The sequence below is a fragment of the Triticum urartu genome, chromosome 2, assembly GCF_003073215.2.
Source record: "Triticum urartu cultivar G1812 chromosome 2, Tu2.1, whole genome shotgun sequence".
NCBI classification, from domain to species: domain Eukaryota; kingdom Viridiplantae; phylum Streptophyta; class Magnoliopsida; order Poales; family Poaceae; genus Triticum; species Triticum urartu.
This window is the reverse complement of record NC_053023.1, coordinates 453,302,083-453,319,951: the sequence shown is the minus strand read 5'-3', so window position 1 is coordinate 453,319,951 and position 17,869 is coordinate 453,302,083. Positions and strand designations below refer to the sequence as shown.

Sequence of the window (17,869 nt, the reverse complement as noted above, 5' to 3'; positions counted from 1 at the left end):
CTTTTAGAATAGTTAATTCTCATCCCAGACACCTGCTCAAAACAAGTTAGAACTATTTTAAGATTGGTGGAATGAGATAGATCATTGTCTAAAAACAGGAGGGTGTCATCTGCATATTGCAAGCAGATAATTCCTCCTGGGAACACTTCAGTGCACAACCCAGCAATCAGCTCATGAGCTGCTGCTTTGGACAACATTTTGGTAAGGACATCTACTACTATATTGAAGAGGAGTGGGGAAATAGGATCCCCTTGTCTAAGCCCTTTACCAGAGAGGAAGAAATCACTCTCCACATTATTCAACTTGACTCCAACAGAGCCATTGTGAGTAATTTGGTGAATCCAGGTAATTCATTTATCTCCAAACCCTCTTTGTTTAGGAGGTCTAACAAGAAGCTAAGATCTACTTTATCAAAGGCTTTCTCATAATCTAGTTTCAAGACTAGTCCTTTTTTCCCCCATAATAAACTGAATGCACCACTTCATGGGCAGTAACTACACTTTCTAGGATGTATCTACCTTTAAGGAAGGCAGACTGATTTCTAGCTATTAGTCTCCGAAGGATCTTAGAGAGCCTATTAGTGAGAACCTTAGAAAAGATTTTAAAGCTACAATTGATTAAACTAATAGGTCTAATTTTTTTCATGGAAGTAGCATCAGACACTTTAAGGATCAAAGTGAGCACAACAAAATTTAGTCTATGAATGTCTAGACTACCTTTGTAGAATTTGTTAATCATTGCTAATAGATCAGATTTAATCAGATCCCAAAACTGCTGATAAAAGAAGAAAGGAATCCCGTCTGGCCCAGGAGCACCATCTGGGTAGGAGTCAAAGACTGCTTTCTTGACTTCTTCTTCAGTAAAAGGGGCTTCAAGAGCCTCATTTTCAGTTGGGGTGACTTTCTCCTCAGTTGAGAAGAAGTCAGTCTTAATTTTAAAGCCACTACTATCTTCTTTTTTAAACAGATCTTTATAGAAATCACTAGCTATATTAAGCATGTCTTTAATATCTGACAGAGGGCCATTAGGGACATCTACTGAGTGGATGAGGGTTTTCCTCCTCCTCTGGTTAGCCACTGCATGAAAGTAGGCAGTGTTCCTGTCCCCTTATGTGATATCTCTATCTCTAGATCTCTGTTTGGCTTTGGTTTCTTCCTGGAGCCAGATTTTTTGAAGCTCAGAATGAATGAATTTCATTCTAGCAAATTCCGCCTCAGTAAGATAAGAGGATTAGGCTCTAATGTCTAGAGAGTCAAACTCTTCTTGGAGGATTTTCTTATATCTTCTAAGGTCAGCCTCCTCATTAGAGTTCCAGCCTTTAGTAACTCTCCTAAGGCTTCTAATTTTAGTTTGCCAGTTTTCTATGATAGATGTGGACTTATTAGGTTTTGACCAGATCTTATGGACGAAGTCAGAAAAATCTTCCCTAAGGAGCCACCATTTTTTTCATTTTAAAACTACCTTTTCTAGGTTGGGCATCAATCCCAGAATCCCATAGAAGTGGGGTGTGTTCACTCCCACATCTAGGGAGAGCTTTACATGATGCTAGAAGAAATAAAAGGTCCATGTCAGTGTTACAGAAAAGTCTGTCAATAGTAGACATGATGAGATCAACTTGGTTGTTAGCCCAAGTGAATTTTCTACTAGAAAGGTTAATCTCTAGGAGACCCTAGATCTCAGTCCAAGCATTAAAGTTAAGATTAGCCTCCTCATTAGAGTTCCAGCCTTCAGTAACTCTCCTAAGACTTCTAATTTTAGTCAGCCAGTTTCCTATGATAGATGTGGCCTTATTAGGTTCTGACCAGATCTTATGGACCAAGTCAAAAAAATTGCCCTAAGGAGCCACCATTTTTTCATTTTAAAACTACTTTTTCTAGGTTGGGCATTAATCCCAGAATCCCATAGAAGTGGGGTGTGGTCACTCCCACATATAGGGAGAGCTTTACATGATGCTAGAGGAAATAAAAGGTCCATGTCAGTGTTACAGAAAAGTTTGTCAATAGTAGACATGATGAAATCAACTTGGTTGTTAGCCCAAGTGAATTTTCTACTAGAAAGCTTAATCTCTAGGAGACCCCAGATATCAGTCCAAGGATTAAAGTTATCATCCATCTATGGTTGATAACCCCATTGCTTTTTTCTTTAGCATTTCTAACCAAATTAAAATCCCCTCCAATAAGAGTAGGGATAGCAATGTCTACAAACAAGGAGTGAAGTTCAGAAATAAAAGCCCCATTGCCTTCCTCATAGGGGGAGCCATAAACAGTAATGGCTCTAAATAAGCTATCATTATTCTTCTGTCTCAGATCACAACTGACAGAAAAATCTAGATGAGACCAGGAAATAACTTCAAAAATATCTTGGTCAACCCCCATCAGGATGCCTCCAGCAGTGCCTATTGATGGGAGGTGGTGCCAAGCAAAATCTGTACTACGAACCAAAGATTTTAGGTAAGAGGGGGAGAATTCCTCTTATTTGGTTTTCTGAAATCCTAATATGGTAGCATGGGTTTTAACAATGGTATCTATAATAAGAGGCTTTCTCCCTGCAGCTGAGATGCCTCTAACATTCCAAAAGAGAGCATTCAATTGATCACCCCTGTCCTGGGATGTTTGCCCTGTCTATTCTTGCAAACCAGGGACCAAAGGCCCTCATCAGGACTAGAGGGTGGATCAGTAATGACTAAAGGGCCAGCTAAAGCTTTATCTAGCTCATTTTCATGACCTTCAGTCATGACTGGAGCTTTAAGTCTAGTCTTATCAAAAGGATTAAAGGAACTAGAAATCTTATTACTAGTCAGATCGACCTCTCCCCCAATGTTAGAAGCTACATCAAGGAATGAAGAATTACTAAATAGATTAAAAGAAGCTTGGTTCTTACCATGAGCTTTTTGAACTTCCAAATTTTGGACTTCTTTAAACTGTTGAGCTTTTTCCATGATGGTTCTCTTGTCACCAGCAATTCTTGAGCTCATTCTTTTGCAGCTTGCACAGGGCCCCATTTCTTGCTTTCATTGGCAGTCTTCAGTGCAAGGAAGTTGGAGTCATATTGTACATCCAAAATCAGTTGCTCTGGCTCATTCCCACTGTCCTGATCCCCTAAATCCTTATCAGTATCATCTTCTCCAACCAGTTCCATTTCCCTCAGCAGGTTGAATCCCACAGAATCCCCCTGTTCTGAGTTGAGCAGTTGTTCCAAAGCTTGAATCCTGGGTAGGTACTGTGACTCAGGGAGCTGAGTTTTAAGCATGGAAGTTGGAGTTTTTCCCCTGAGAATGTTGTTTCCCTGAGACTTGTGTCCTGTGATTTGTGGTTCCTGGGCCAGTGAGAGAGCCAAAGTCTGAGCCTGTTCTGGAGCCCTATTGGGACCTACCATCATTTGAAGCACTGTCTCTAGACCTAGTTTCCAAAGAAGAGTAGGTGTCCAGTGAGGGGTTTGTTGCTGTCACTGTCTCATCATCAGTTCTGGGTGGTTCCACTTCAATCAACAACCTGTAAATTTTGCCTTTGATTCCAAAGAGTCTTTCTGTAGGAATTTTTGTTGGGTCCTTACAAGGGATCTTCACTCTGACAGTCTCATAGAAAGACTGAAAGTTATGTTGCCAGTCCACATCAAGAAGCACTCCTAGTGTGGATGTGTGATCTGGTCTCATGCCATTTAGGGTTCATCTTCTTGATTTTGATATAGACGTCCTGCAGGTCATCTTCTACATTACCTTTCCAGACCTCTACATTGACTATGACATTCTGTTTTTTCAGACCAAAGCATGGGTAACCTGCAACATGTGCCACATCAATCTCTGGAGGGAATTTAACCAAGAAGGTCCAATCATCCAGTGCATTGATGGGCCATGGCCAATTAGTTTTGTAAATATCAGCAAACTCTTCTGCTAACTCTTTGTAGTCACCTCTCCAGATTTTATGAGTATTATGCCAACATTTTTTAGTCCTCCATGGTGTTGTGCATTCACATCAGGCACATCAAGATGATAAAAGCCCAATCCTTGAGAAGCACTCCCCACATAGCTGGCAGAGGTGTGTGCTTTCTTCCTGATCATCCACCACATGAGTGACCATCTTGCATATAAAGCAGCTCTTCGGCTTCTCACACTTCTCCTTGTGGTGTCTAGGATCACCACAATTATAGCAGACTACTTGAGCATAAGACATCAGTCCAGCGGATGAGGAAGAAGAAGCTTTTTGCACCTGATCTTGCTTCTTGCGCAGAGAATTCTTGCTCTGTTTCCTAATTGATCCTTGTTGACCACCAGAGTTGCTTCGATCTGCTTGTAGTGAATCCCCCCACTCCCCGGGCCTTGAGGGGTTCCTTGGGAGGGAGGGCCAAACCATTGCTGTTGCGGCCCTTCCCCCATGACTACTGCTGGAAGGGGTGCGGGAAACCCCAGGGAAGCCCCACTACGGAGGAGGACCTTGGAATCCGTAACTAAAGAACTGTTGTGGAGGACCCATCAGATGCATCTAAGATTGCTCTTGTGGCCAGCCGGCGAGGTTATCACCCCTTCTGTCCTTACCTTTGTTACGCCCTCGCCCGCGCCCTCCATCTGCCATTGCTAGGAGTTGTGGTGTGGCGGCGACTAGGAAATCTTGGCAAGGGGGAGAGGGGTTAGGGTTGCTAGGGTTCTCGATCAGGCTCCTTTTTATAGGAACCCACAACTGACAGTGGAAATCAGCCACTGAGTCTCATGAATCGACCTCCAGGTCGGCGTCCCAGTCAACTATTCTCATTTTTTGCTTTTTTGCACGCTTCTTTTTCTGAAGAAAGTTAAATCCACCAGATTGTTGCAGAACTAGCAGAGCCGTTTCTTCCCTCCCCCGAATTGCAGCATGGTGAGGTGTTCGGACATCACCAATCTTGCCTCGAGCAAAGCCTCTCTCCCGATCTGTAGCCAAATCACCAGCAAAAACCAGCAGAAAGTTGAAGGGGTTATCAGCGCCAGCAACAACTGATGAATTTCGTCCCAAGGCTGCCCCCCTGAACAACCACGATATCAACGTCTTCGTTTACTTCAGGAACTGATGCAACTGCTGCTTCACACTGTTCGGGCGTGGACAAAGTAGGGTCCCTTGCTGGATGAGTCGGGCCTGGAGCAGGTTGTTCAGCAGACTGGCTTGTTCCCTCGCACCCATGTTTGCAGACGTGATTGCGGTGATAAGCAGAGAAATGCAGAGGCCAGCGAGCTTTGCCTAGGGGATCTGTGATCCAAATGTTGAAGGACAGAAATGTATCCTCCTCTTCCGCAATCGGATCCACGTTGATCCTGGGAGGCTTCCTCAGTCTGTTGCTGGCGCCGGCGACAAGTATGGAAGCAGATCTACAGGCTCTGGTTCTGGTGGAACCCACGTCGGCATGAGGCTGGAGATGCAGCTCCACCTTCCCTCCCTCCTCGGGTCCTCCGATTTCCCTTCCCATCGCGCCCAGTTGACGAACACCATCGGTGATTCCGAAGGGTGCGCATCTTGCGCTTCTCCTCTAGCGTACCCTCGAAGTAGATTCGCCAAGCGAGATTCATCAGCTCCATGTTGACATGATCCTTGCCAACTTGAACATGCCTTCGAGCGACTGAATACTGACCTGCGTCCCCATCCAATTCCTCCTCCGCTTCTCTCCACTCCCGAACGCAGAGCATCCATGAGAGAGCATCGTCCATGATCCTCCTCGCTCACTCTCTCCAGCACCTCTCCCTGGTCACCGCGAGGACCTCTGGCGAGACCGAATCGACCCGTTGAAGCAGATCTGGCAAGGCTTGGTGGACGAACGAGAGCGGAACCCGGTAGCCTCTCCCCTCCCCCTGCGGAATCCCCATGGATCTGATTAGGTGCGTCATGGGGGAGGGTGGGATGTGCCCTATGCGACTGCTCGCCGTCGGCGGGGGGGGGGGGGGGGGGGGGGGGGGGGGGGGGGGGGGGTCGCGAGAGGGGTGGTGGTCATGCGGTCCGGTCCTTTTTCAGAAGTCGAATTAAACAACCTCATAATACATCAATACACTAGCTCCATAAATTTCATTATTACAAGTGAGAAGCAATTTTATAGGATCTGAACTTGTATTATTATGCTTCGAATACCTTAAGGAAAAAGCTTACCGATAACGCTCGCGCGTCCGCCGGCTCCACGTCCTTCGGATCGTCTGTTGATCAGATGGATGAGAGCGTCCCCCGCCTCCGTGTCACACGCAGTAGTTTTCTGAAACTTACCTATTGTTTCAGAACACACTCATGCAACTGGATAACGCCCCTACAGCTCAGTTGACTCGTGTGGTTGGGACGACTCCGACGACTCCGTGGCTGGGAGGGCGACGACGTTGGGATCTGGGAGGGCGCAGGGGCGGCGACGGTGCAGGGTGTGGGGCGACCGGAGCGCATCCACCATAGTGGCGACGACGGCTTCGGCATCGGCAGTGGTCGGCGGCGACACAAGCAGGTACGACCACATGTGCGAGGTAACGATGTTGCAGAATCAGAAATCAATCGTTCGACCCCCTCGACAAATCTAGCACCTACTCCCTCGTTTTCTTGCCTTTGATCCCCTCGATCCCGTCTCTCCCCCCACGATGCTCTAGCACTTCCTCCCTTCAACCTGCTTCTAAAATAATCCACGACCCAAGCTCCAGCCATGGCGGACAGGGGTGTCAATTTGCTTCCCAAATCATCCACGGCTCAAGCTCCAACCATAGTGAACGGTGGTGTTGATCTGTTTCTCAAATCATCCACAGGCCAAGCTCCAACGATGGTGAACGGTGGTGTTAATTTGCTTCCCAGATTATCCACAATCCAAGCTCTAGCCATGGCGGAAGGAGAAGGTAGAAGATATTTGTTTCTTCAGCAAAGCTCTTTTGCAAAAGGGCCCGATTGCAGCATAAAAAACTCATAAAAATGGTTCTGTAACAAGACCTTTGTTGCGGAAATGTTCTACAACGAGATCTTTGTTGTAGAAAAAATCGTAAAAATAATTCTGCAACAAGACCTTTGTTACGAAAAAATTATACAATGAGCCCTTTGTTCGCAGAAAAACTCGTAAAAATGATTCTTCAACAAGACCTTTATTGCGAAAATTTCCTACAATGAGACCTTTGTTGCAGAAAAACTCATAAAGATGATTCTACAACAAAGACTTTTGTTGTGAAAAAATTCTGAAACAAGACCTTTGTTGCAAAAAAAAAACTGTAACAAGACCTCAGCCGCAGAAAATACCGTAACAACGCACTTGTTGCAAAGATGACTTGTCATGTAGGTAGATCGGACAGCATACGCAGCTCCATCCAATAGTCACGAAGACGGCGGATCTTTTTATATTATCTGCCGGCGGACGCGTAACATCGCCCATACCTTAAACGCTTTTTTTGATAGGAAAAACCTCCTGGTACCAAAATTTGAGGCCTCCTTTGGTTTAGAGGAATCTTATAGGAATTTCATAGGATAGGATTTCTATAGAAAAAATTCTTTTAGAGCTCTTTGGTTTGTAGGAATGAAATCCTATTTTTATGGAGGAATTTTTTCTATCCTCCACATTTCATAGGAAAATAAACATTACCCTAGACTCAATGAAAAAAAATCTTATGATGTGAATTAAAGGGCATCTGTTTTTCTATTCCTACTCATAGGATTTGAGGTACATGTCATCTCATTTTCTATGACTTTCCTATTCTTATGATTTTTCTATTCTATAAACCAAAGGAGGCATGAAGGTTTCAAATTATGCGGCGTTTGTTCAAAGTAAACAAATTATTATGCGGTATTCGGTATTCCTCTCCTCCTCCGCTGCTTAAAAAAAATCCGTCCATTTCAAGGCGGCTTCAAGGTCTCCTGCAAAACCTCCACAACCCCCCTCGCTCCGGATGGAATCCGACGGCGAGCATTCGCCGCCGCACGCCTGCGGCGCTGGCCACCGGGCGTCGCACTCTCTCCCGACCTCGGCGGGCGGCAGCGTCTGCGTTTCCTGCGCCGCGGCCCTCCTCTCCTCCGCCTCCGCGCCGTCCCACCACGTCTCCCACGTGCTCGCCAGCCTCTCCCTCGCCCTAGCTGACCCGGCCTTCCTCGCGCCTCTCCGCGCCGCTCACCCGCGCCTCCTTGCGGTGCCACTAGTCGAGGCCCTCGCGGGCGCGGCCGCCCGCCGAGACGCCGCACTCGCCACCCAGGCATCCGACCTCGCCTCCGACCTCGCGTCCGCCGTGGGCCCCCCTGCCGCCTCCGAGCTCGTCGCGCGCCTCGCCCACGTCCTCTCCTCGGGTTCCCTCGTCAAGCACTTCCACATGGTACGTGTGCCGCTACCCCGTGCTACGCTGTGCTGAGATGCATGCTAGTTATGGTCAGTGGTTATGGTGATGGACGCTGCTGGGCAGGGAGAGGTGGTGGATTTTGGAAATAATGTTACATTGATTATGTTGCCTGCAAATAGTTTTAAGTGGAATGGCTGAAAGGAAATTATTCAAACTGTGTGAAAGAATGTGGTGAATAGTCCAGGATTTACTATTTAGTGAGCAGTCGGAACCAAATTTTTTGCTGCAGAAAACATGGCGTCTCATATTCTTTGATTGTGCAACTCTGATATGGTAAATTGGTAATGGCGCATAGCCAACAGCTTGATTGCACATGGACACACATGTAGCATTTCTTATTATCGGCAGAGTATTCATGATCTATTTGCTTCCATTTTGGACATTCTAGTGTTGATGAAGTTTTTTTGAAGCGTCTTACACATTGTTGCTGCTTTATACTATTTATTAATTTTCATCATGCACAGTTCTATGCTCTCAATTACCGAACATGGATGAACCTATTTTATTACTACAGTTTCTGATTTTCCAACTCCTAGCCAGGATCATACAAGTTGCATCATGTGAATCATGCCTCTTTCTTTCTTGTTCACATGTAGCAGTGTCTTGTTTCCATAGTGTACAGCTATATTCTGCTACTGAAACTATCATGCGATTTTGTGGTCTTCATATGCTTGCATTTTATTGTTTGATGTTTTCTGTGGCACCATCGGTTTCATTCATCTCACCTGTAATTTCTAGTTCTCTATGTTCTTAGTACTCGTATGCACATTACATATCTTTTCCTTACATTTTCTTACCTTCATATGATCGAGTTACAACTAGAGAGAAGCATCAGTTGAATCCATTGTGGGTATTTATCTCCTTAGTTACCCTCTAATTTGGGTCTAGAATATTTTGCAATAAAGTATATTTGGAACTTGGAAGAGCTAATAGGGATGCTTATTATATTTACTACTTGAAATTCCCATCTAGAGAGGGTTAATGATTGTATGTTTTCTTGTTCCTACTTCCCTTCCACCTCTAAACTTGTCACAGAAAACCAGAACAAACTACACCTGTTACAAACAAAATAACTTCTAACAAAATTTATTTCTAATGCTGCCTCTAACCAGAAAACACAAATGTCAAACAAACAAATCAACTTCTAACAAATATATTCTTGTGCCAGCAACTTTTTTTATCTGGTTCCCATAGTTCCCTGACCCGTGCTCATCCTCTTAGTTTTCCCAAATCACCACTGCCCAAAGTGGCGGCAATAGACTCAGCTCTGCCTGGCCCATGTCCTGTGCGCTTCTTCACTGTTGAGTGAGGTCACCACTTCCAACCCATGTGCATGGTTTTTTATTTATCCACAGACCACCACAATGCAACGCATGGTTGTTCAGGTAGGGAGTGTAACATTCAAGGCAGGGAAAAGCATAAAAAGTATGGATTCATTTTATTTTGTTAATGCCACTCTGGGAACTGAGTTTGAATGTTACCAGCAGAGAAACCTGCTGTTATGTTAAAGGGTGCAGCTTGATGATGATTGACTTGCTTTACCTGTTACAATAATTGTGATTTCAACTATTGTATCTGATTATTGTAAAGTGGTTTGACTGGGCAGACTGGATCATTTTAAAATGTGAGCCGCTTTGGGACTTAACTCTGCTTAGTGGCAACACTACTATTGCAGTTTTCTTGAACTACTTTACTGCCACAATTTCTGAATCTTTGTCTTATCTCAGTGCAGCTCCACTGTTTGGGATTTTTGTTAAATTCCATCAAAGGTGCTGCAGCATACATTGGAGATGCAGTTTCTCTTTTCTTAAATCTTGTTAACAATCTGCGACTACCAAGGTGAATACTACTGAATACTGATGATTTTATCCGATCTTCCAAATAGCTTTACTGAACAGCATCCTGAACTTACTTTGATACAGTGATGAAATTCGTGGAGAGATACTGTTCATGCTGTACAAACTCTCCTTGTTAAACGCTACCCCGTGGGACAATATATGTGATAATGACAATGTGGACCTTTCAGCAGTTGGAAAAAGTTTGCTTCAACTCTCTCTTGAAGTTCTACTTAAAACTCAAAATGATGCTGTTCGCCTGAACTGTATTGGTCAGTATATTTCTTCTCTTTGTTTTGTATGAATGCTGATTGGTTACAAAATAAATAGGGTATACTGGCATGTATCTTGCTGGCTTGGCAAAGAAAAGAATGTATTATGTGTTTTTGTACCATAACTTTATTATTTATTCTTATTTTTAACAACTGAAACTCTTGATGGTCTCCTAGATACAAATTTGGTTGTTAGTTTTACCACAATATATGCGTAAAAGTTCAACACTATCAAGGTAATCTGTGAGGATTCTTCTCATTATTTTCTCGTGAGCAGTGTAAATATGGAAGTTGTAATTAGCCAAAGATTTAAAACTTTGACTGCAGAATTTCCGTTGTTTTAGGACCTGTGACTTGAGGGAGTGATATCAGAAGTTGGCTTGCATAAGTAAAGGGACATAAATGCATATTGTCTGCAGTTATGTATGCAAAAACAGATTTGAAGCTGACACAAGCATTATGAGTCTAACGTCTAGCAATGTTCAGGATATCGGTAACTGGTACCATGTCGGTCAGGTGCTGAGTAGGGATAAATAAGCGAATTTTCCAGTTAATCGGATGATAAATCAGTTATTCAGCTATTCGGTGACCCACTGAGTAGCGATTAACTGACCGAGATGCCAATTAACTGGCCGATATTTGGGCAATGATGACTAGTCTTGACTAGCCGTGCCACTAGTCTAGTATTCTCAATCTGATTGTCGACTAGGTTCTTCGTGTAGACTAGCTCTGTGAGTCAAGGGGTGGAGCGACTAGTTGTGGACTAGTCCAGACTACGGCGTGTTTGAGTCGACCGATTCAATTTGAAGAGAGAAGTGAGCAGCCCACGGAAGGGAAAAATGGCAACCCTAACTTTTCAGGCTCCTCCACAACGAGCCGCCTGCCTGCCTCACCTGGGACCAGGCCGCCGCCACCACTCACTGACCTGCCGCCGCCACCACCAAAGGTGCCAGGAGCATTCCGCTCCTCTTCCTCTGCTGGATCCGTCCCTCTGCTGTTGTGCTCCTCCCTTGTTGTCCTCCTCTGCTGCTGTGCTCCTCCCCTGGATCTGCCCCTCTGCTGCTGTGCTCTTCCTGGATCCGTCGTGATAGCAAGCAAGTACTTCTCTGCTGCTGTAGCAAGTAATTTTCCTTCTCTCCTTGCCTTCTTCTTGGGTTTGATTTCTCCCCTGCGGCCCTGGCCATTGGACATTACAATTGGCCCAGCCTCAGGTTCTTCATTCACTTCCCATGCATTCAATTTTTATTGTATACTGTATGGTCCTATATAGTATAATATACTATATACTATGTATCATCAGTAATAACAGTATCATGTCGACTAATCCGGCAGTAGTCTAGAGTAGTCACGGTTAGTCTATGAGTCTCAACCTCGGTTTGACTCGTTGACTCGTAATTCTTGAGCTGACATAGATTTTGAGAGCTCCAATATTTTAAGAGTTGGCCAAGGAAAGAATTCAGACTAGTGAGAGTTCCAGTATCTTACATATTTACAGTACTTAACCTTCAAGTTTTTTTGTGATCAAATTTCCTGCATTAGTATAACATGGATATCTCATATTAGCTGAACTAATGAATTTGAAGTTTCTTTTTGGATATAATTATGAAACAATTCATCTGTGTTGAAAATCCAAATCTATACTAGCATGTTATCTACTTGCTAGAATGCATGGTGATGTTTTGGTTGTTCTTCTACAGCATTCCTCCTTGCGCTGGCAAAGAAGGAGGCCTTTGATATTTTGCTGATTGGCGACCTGAGCTTAATCAAGTCTGTAGAGGAAGAGGAGTCCACGCAGACAGATGATGTGCCCCCGAATGCCTCTATCATAGTTCTATTTGCTGATGCTGTCAAAGGATCTCTGCTCTCTACGAATCTAGAAGTGCAAACTGGGACATTGGATTTAATCTTTCATTTCCTGTCATCTGATGCAAATATTTGTGCTGTACTTCAAACTTTGATAGATGAAAATGTTGCTGATTATGTATTCGAGGTTCTGAGGTTATCAGGTATGAGGAATGACCTTTTTCCTCATCAATTTCTGCATGGTTTTTCTTTTTTCTCGTGATGGTTAATCAAGTCGAACTGTTTACATGTTCAGGAAATAATGATCCACTGGTAATTTCCTCTGTTCAAGTACTATCACTTTTAGCGACTTCAGAGGAGATGTTCAAAGAAAAGCTTGCCATTGGATTTTCTACTCTGCTCCCTGTTCTTCATTATGTTACTGAGATTCCATTTCATCCAGTCCAGTCTCAGGTTTTACGACTTGTTTGGACTTGTATTGCTAATTGTTCTGGTATTCTGTCGTTGTCCCAAGAAGAACAGATAGCATGTGCTTTGACTCTAATTTTGAGAAGAAATGACAGTGGTGAACTTGGAATGTGTTCTGAAACCTTTGCTCTTGTTTGCTCAATATTAATAGAGATTATGAGGTCACCATCTGCTCATGATATTCAGAAACTACCTTCATTAATTGAAGAAGCATCAAAACATGCTATCTCTTCGACATTACCTCATGCATATGACTCTGCATTTCTCGTACCACATTCCCTTCGTCTTCTTAAAGAAGCACTTATATTCTGCCTTGAAGGGAATACAGATAAGATTTCTGTCAAGAAGGATCTTGAAGATAGCGTCATTGAAATTTGTGGAACTTATTTACTGCATTGGCTAGAAAGTGCTGTTGTTGATGGTAATGATGACGAAACATTGGGAGAAATCCTTCAGATTTTCCACATTATTCTATCAAGCACATGTCACAATAAGCAACTCAAGTTTGCTGAGATGCTGGCATCATCCTCATGGTTTAGCTTGTCATTTGGATTCATGGGCTTATTTCCTACCGATCATGTCAAATCAGTAGTATATTTGATCACTAGTTCAATTGTCGACAAAATTTTGGGCTGTAAATATGGGGAAACAATTAGAGATGCATACGTCTATCTGCCATCAGACCCTACAGAACTTGCGTATTTACTTGGGCAATGTAGCTCCGAAGATTTCAACTTGGCATCATGTCAATGTGCTATTCTAGTTATACTTTATGCCTGTTCATTCTACAATGAAAGGTACGATCTGCTGCATTTGCTCCACATTTGGTAAGAAAAAAAAAGTTCTTCTAATGTGATGCTTGTCTAACTGAACAGGCTGGTTGCTGACAGCCAACTTCTGTCTTCAGTTGAGCAATACATCCTTCTAAATGGTGCGAAGTTTCCCTATGAAATTGCTGGTTCTGTGATGCTTACTCTGCTGGTCCATCTTTATGCCTTCGTCAGAGGCATTTCATTTGGCTGCACCATTCAACATAGTCCAGAAGCTGAGAGAACTCTGTTCCATGTAATGGCATGTAAGGAGTGGGACTTGCTTTTTATCCGAGTCCACCCAATAGCACTAAAATGGCTCTTCCAGAAGGTAGAACTTCTAGAACCACTATCTTTCCAGATGCTAAATTTCTGCAGAACTTTCTGTGAAGACAGAACTGTTGTGCTTTTAAACAGCAGTCAGTTGGTGGACATAAAGATGGTTGCAGAACTGGTATTTTCAGGAGAGACTAGTCTCTCTTCTTTGCTTGTATCCTTACTGAATCAAATTATAAAGGATGGTACAGAAGATGAGGTCTTCTCGGTGGTTAATGTGATTGCTGAAATCCTAGTGATCTCTCCTTGTTCTTCTAGTCATTTTACATCATCTGGTGTTATAGATGCAGTTGGTACTATATATTGCTCCCCATATTCTTCAAGGATTAAAACAGTGTGTTCCCTTTTGATCTTTAATATTTTATACTCGGCAAGTGCGTTGACAGTCTACTGGGAAGATGAATGGCTTGCTCTTACCATGAAGGTAATCTTGTTATTATATTTCTATATGAGTTGAAGGTTACATAATTAGTGTTTACCATATTTTTATCACGAGGTTTGCTTCAGTGCACCTCCCTTTGCAAGGCTTACAATTTTCAATGCAAATAGACAATGTAGATTAGAACTTACCCCTTCGTTAAAAAGGGTATTTTAGTACTTATTAAGGAGACCAGTCCTGATCACCTGACCCTAAAAAAACTGCCACCCCTTCAAACTAATCACAATCTCTCTCCTTATATTCTCTGTATGTGTACTGGATAATCTGCCGCCCATTCAAATCTTTCTTGCAGCCATTGAATTTCTCCATGCTGCTGTGCGCATCACGTTCCTACCGCATAGTACTCGATTAACGGAAGCATCAATTGGCTCTTCTCTGCAGTAACTAATCACTGTATATGGGAAGAGCCCTAGTTGATTGGATTGTTTCCAAACTAATTAGATTGAAATTGTGATACGCTTCCTTGTGGATAGTATCGATTATTCAATTCACCTTCTCTAGTTCGGTCATAGTTCTTCATGGAGATTGCATCGATTCGGATCTGGGCAGGTGCGCATGGCGTAACAATCCAAACCATCCCCATTAGAATCAAAAGACAAAAATACCCTTTTCTATATTCTTTTTTTTGGGGGGGGGGGGTGGGTAATGAAAGCACCTCTCTTTTATCATATATTCACTTATGCAATTTGTCTTTCCTGGTTACTAATAGCTTTTTGGAGCGACTAGCCTCAGAATGCACTTCAGATAACAGGTTTCACTTAAGTTAGGACTAGTGACTCCTAGGGACCCCACAAATGGCTGTCACACATCAAACCCTTAGGTGGGTCCACCAAATTTGATATGGTTGGGTCCATACATTAGAATAAGTAGAAACAGTCTATCTTCCTTGCCCCGATTAGATCATGCCTATGACCCAATTGTGACTTATGTCCGTCTTCTCAATTTGGTTCATCTTATGCTCAAAGAATGAATGAATTGGTAACAGGCAGCTGTTTTCCTCCAGTTCTCTGGTTAGTAGTATCTCTAGTGTACTAATGACTTCTTGTTGGCAGTTATTGGAGTATTTCAATTCGAGTCTTGATTATACATCAAGTGACCAAGAACAGAAGATATTAATTGGGATATTTTGCCTTATTTTGCATCATTCAGCAAGCAAGGTGCTCATTGAGCCTGCGAAGGCCATAATCTTGAACAAACCACTGGTTTCTTTGACAGATGGTATAATACAGGAAGCTTGTGCAAAGGGCCCATCTTTACTTCAATACAATCAGGAAACAGACTTTGGGGGATTCATGATTTTGATTCTTCAATTAACGTTTTTCTCTCTAAGAAGGTATGCAACTGGTATTGCATATTTCATTGCAATTAACTTGTATATGACGTAATGATTCTCTTTTTTCAGTTTGCATGCCATCCTAGATCCAAGTATTGACTGGCAGGAATTCCTCCAGCATTCAGATAACACCCAGTTTTTCTCTGTTGTTGGCATCCCGTGCCATGATTTGTGCCGTCTGATGCACTTCGGTCCATATCCTGTTAAGCTTATTGCTTCACAATGCCTGTTGGAATTGCTTACCAGAATTTCAGATCAGAGGAGCTATCTTAATGCTGAATTAAGATGCTCTGCGCAATACATGAAGTCCATTATTGCTGTGATAGAGGGTTTAGTCTTGAGTCAAGACAGTAGAGTTGCTGAAAATTGCGGGTCCTGTCTCTCAATGATTTTAGGTTGGGAGAAATTCGGAAGCCAGGAGAATATGGTGGGCAGAGAATCAAAATGGTCCAGGCTAATAATGGAGGAATTTGCAGTTGCCTTGACTGCTCCTGGTTTGACGTCAAAATCATTCCGTAATCAGCAGAAGATTGCATCAAATATAGCTGTTTCATTGCTCAAACTAAGCCAAGTTCCAGAATGGCTGACATCATTGTTTGATAGTTCTTTGATATCTGGTGTAGTTGGTAATCTTTCTGCTAGGAATGTCACTGCAGATATTGTTAAGCTATTCAGTGAGCTTATGACTAAGAAATATCTCACTCAAGAGCACATTGTCTCCCTGCATAACTTATTCCAGGTTAGTATCAACCCTAAATGTTCTTATGGTAAATGTGCTCTTCATAATATACTCCCTCTGTAAAGAAATATAAGAGCGTCAGAGGGAGTACAAACTACAAATTATGATGTTGTGCAAGTAGTTTGGCAGGATGATCTCTTTTGCACTGTTCACTTTGAGTTCTGCGCAACTGTGTACTACTCCGTCCGTCCCATAATGTAAGACGTTTTTTGACACTACGGAGGGAGTACTTGATATTATCTATTCTTTGATTTCCTGGGCCTTTCCTACAGTTTCTGGTGAAAAGCAGACGCTGAGTACACAGCCTGCATATAAAACTGGGAGTGTGCATCTGATTATTTTCTATTTTCCATTTCTTTTAATTTTATAAAATTAGTTTAGTTTTCATAAGTGTGTGCTGAATATATGATGTTCTTCAGACCTTTATGCGTAGATGCACACGTAAACAATTATTCATATCCCAATGCAGTGTGCCCGGTATGTGTTGATAGCTCTTGTGGATGTGGTGCTCCCTTTATGGAAGTGAACCGATGCCAACTAAATACAAAAACAGAAAACACACATCATCTCTTCCTTCCAGGCTTTTAACTTTGGCGTATCATGGAGCAGGTCTGCAGAAGACAGGTCTATGAGGGGAGTTGTTCTAAGTCGGAGTTGTCGGAGCAAAAGGCAGAAGAAACGGTGGCAAGGAGCCCCGACGAAGTGTGTGCTTTGCTCTTTGGCATCGTGCTGAATCAGCGTACAGCCTCGTGCACGTTGCAGATGGAGCAGCAGAATCTTCTGCGTGAGATCGATCTGTTCTTCCAGGAGTCGAGCCAAGGAGAGTAGCATTAAGACCAGCTAACTTGTTCAACTCTACCGATCTTTTCCCACTATGTATAGTATAGCCTCTAGATGGTGCGCGGTAGTCCTCATGTCCTCTGAACCCTGAGAAGTTTTGCAACTGCTTATATGAGAGTGGTGGTATGCAACCTGTGCAAATTTGTCATGGATCCAGCCTTGCAATCTGAACGAGCAAGGAACACGGTTGATATATAGAATGGTGTTAAAGCTGATGCTCCGACAAGCAAACTGATAGTATTTGCTATGGTTAATTGGTGGTGCCAATCGCCTGTACAGTGAGTGTGAAGTATGCAAAGCCCATTCCTTTTTGGGGAGTCCGAGCTCAAAGCATCCAAAATACAAACCGTGGGAAGTTGGAACCATGCAGTTCTATACTTGAACCTTCCTTAGCTAGGGTATGGACAACACAGTCCTATCAGTTTCAGAACTGAAACTTCCACTTACTGTATGGAAGCAAGGAAATTACTGTCCATAATTCAGGATGGGTACATAAAACGGAGGTGATGCAACTGTGCTCCGTTTATTTCCTTACTTTTTTTTTGAGAAAAATTTACAGTTTTGCTAAAGCACATCTAGATGTGCCATAAGTATCGCACATTTAAATTCTATGTCATTGATCTTACGTCGAGATTCGTGTGGATATTTTTTTTTTCCTTTTCTATTTATGTTTGATTCACTCACTTAGATGTGCAATAGCTA

The 17,869-nt window shown here is 43.0% G+C and overlaps 1 protein-coding gene across 1 annotated transcript; it reads left to right on the top strand.

Annotated features, from left to right (window-relative positions):
* Nucleotides 1-7,774: 7,774 nt before the first annotated feature.
* LOC125537836 (protein PUTATIVE RECOMBINATION INITIATION DEFECT 1) lies at nucleotides 7,775-17,390 on the top strand. The gene is made up of 9 exons (XM_048701152.1): nucleotides 7,775-8,269; nucleotides 10,026-10,132; nucleotides 10,216-10,400; nucleotides 12,098-12,406; nucleotides 12,499-13,468; nucleotides 13,547-14,240; nucleotides 15,308-15,588; nucleotides 15,658-16,327; nucleotides 16,937-17,390. Exons 1-9 carry the CDS (start codon nucleotides 7,853-7,855, stop codon nucleotides 17,153-17,155), a joined length of 3,852 nt encoding a protein of 1,283 aa, XP_048557109.1. The 5' UTR covers nucleotides 7,775-7,852; the 3' UTR covers nucleotides 17,156-17,390.
* Nucleotides 17,391-17,869: the final 479 nt, after the last annotated feature.

What these genes read in the sequence shown, in the direction of transcription:
- LOC125537836 (XM_048701152.1), top strand. Translation starts at nt 7,853, where the DNA reads ATGGAATCCGACGGCGAGCATTCGCCGCCGCACGCCTGCGGCGCTGGC. An exon ending in GGCTTGCTCTTACCATGAAG is followed by an intron (nt 14,241 to 15,307) that starts GTAATCTTGTTA and finishes TCTTGTTGGCAG; the next exon opens with TTATTGGAGTATTTCAATTC. An exon ending in CCCTGCATAACTTATTCCAG is followed by an intron (nt 16,328 to 16,936) that starts GTTAGTATCAAC and finishes ATCATGGAGCAG; the next exon opens with GTCTGCAGAAGACAGGTCTA.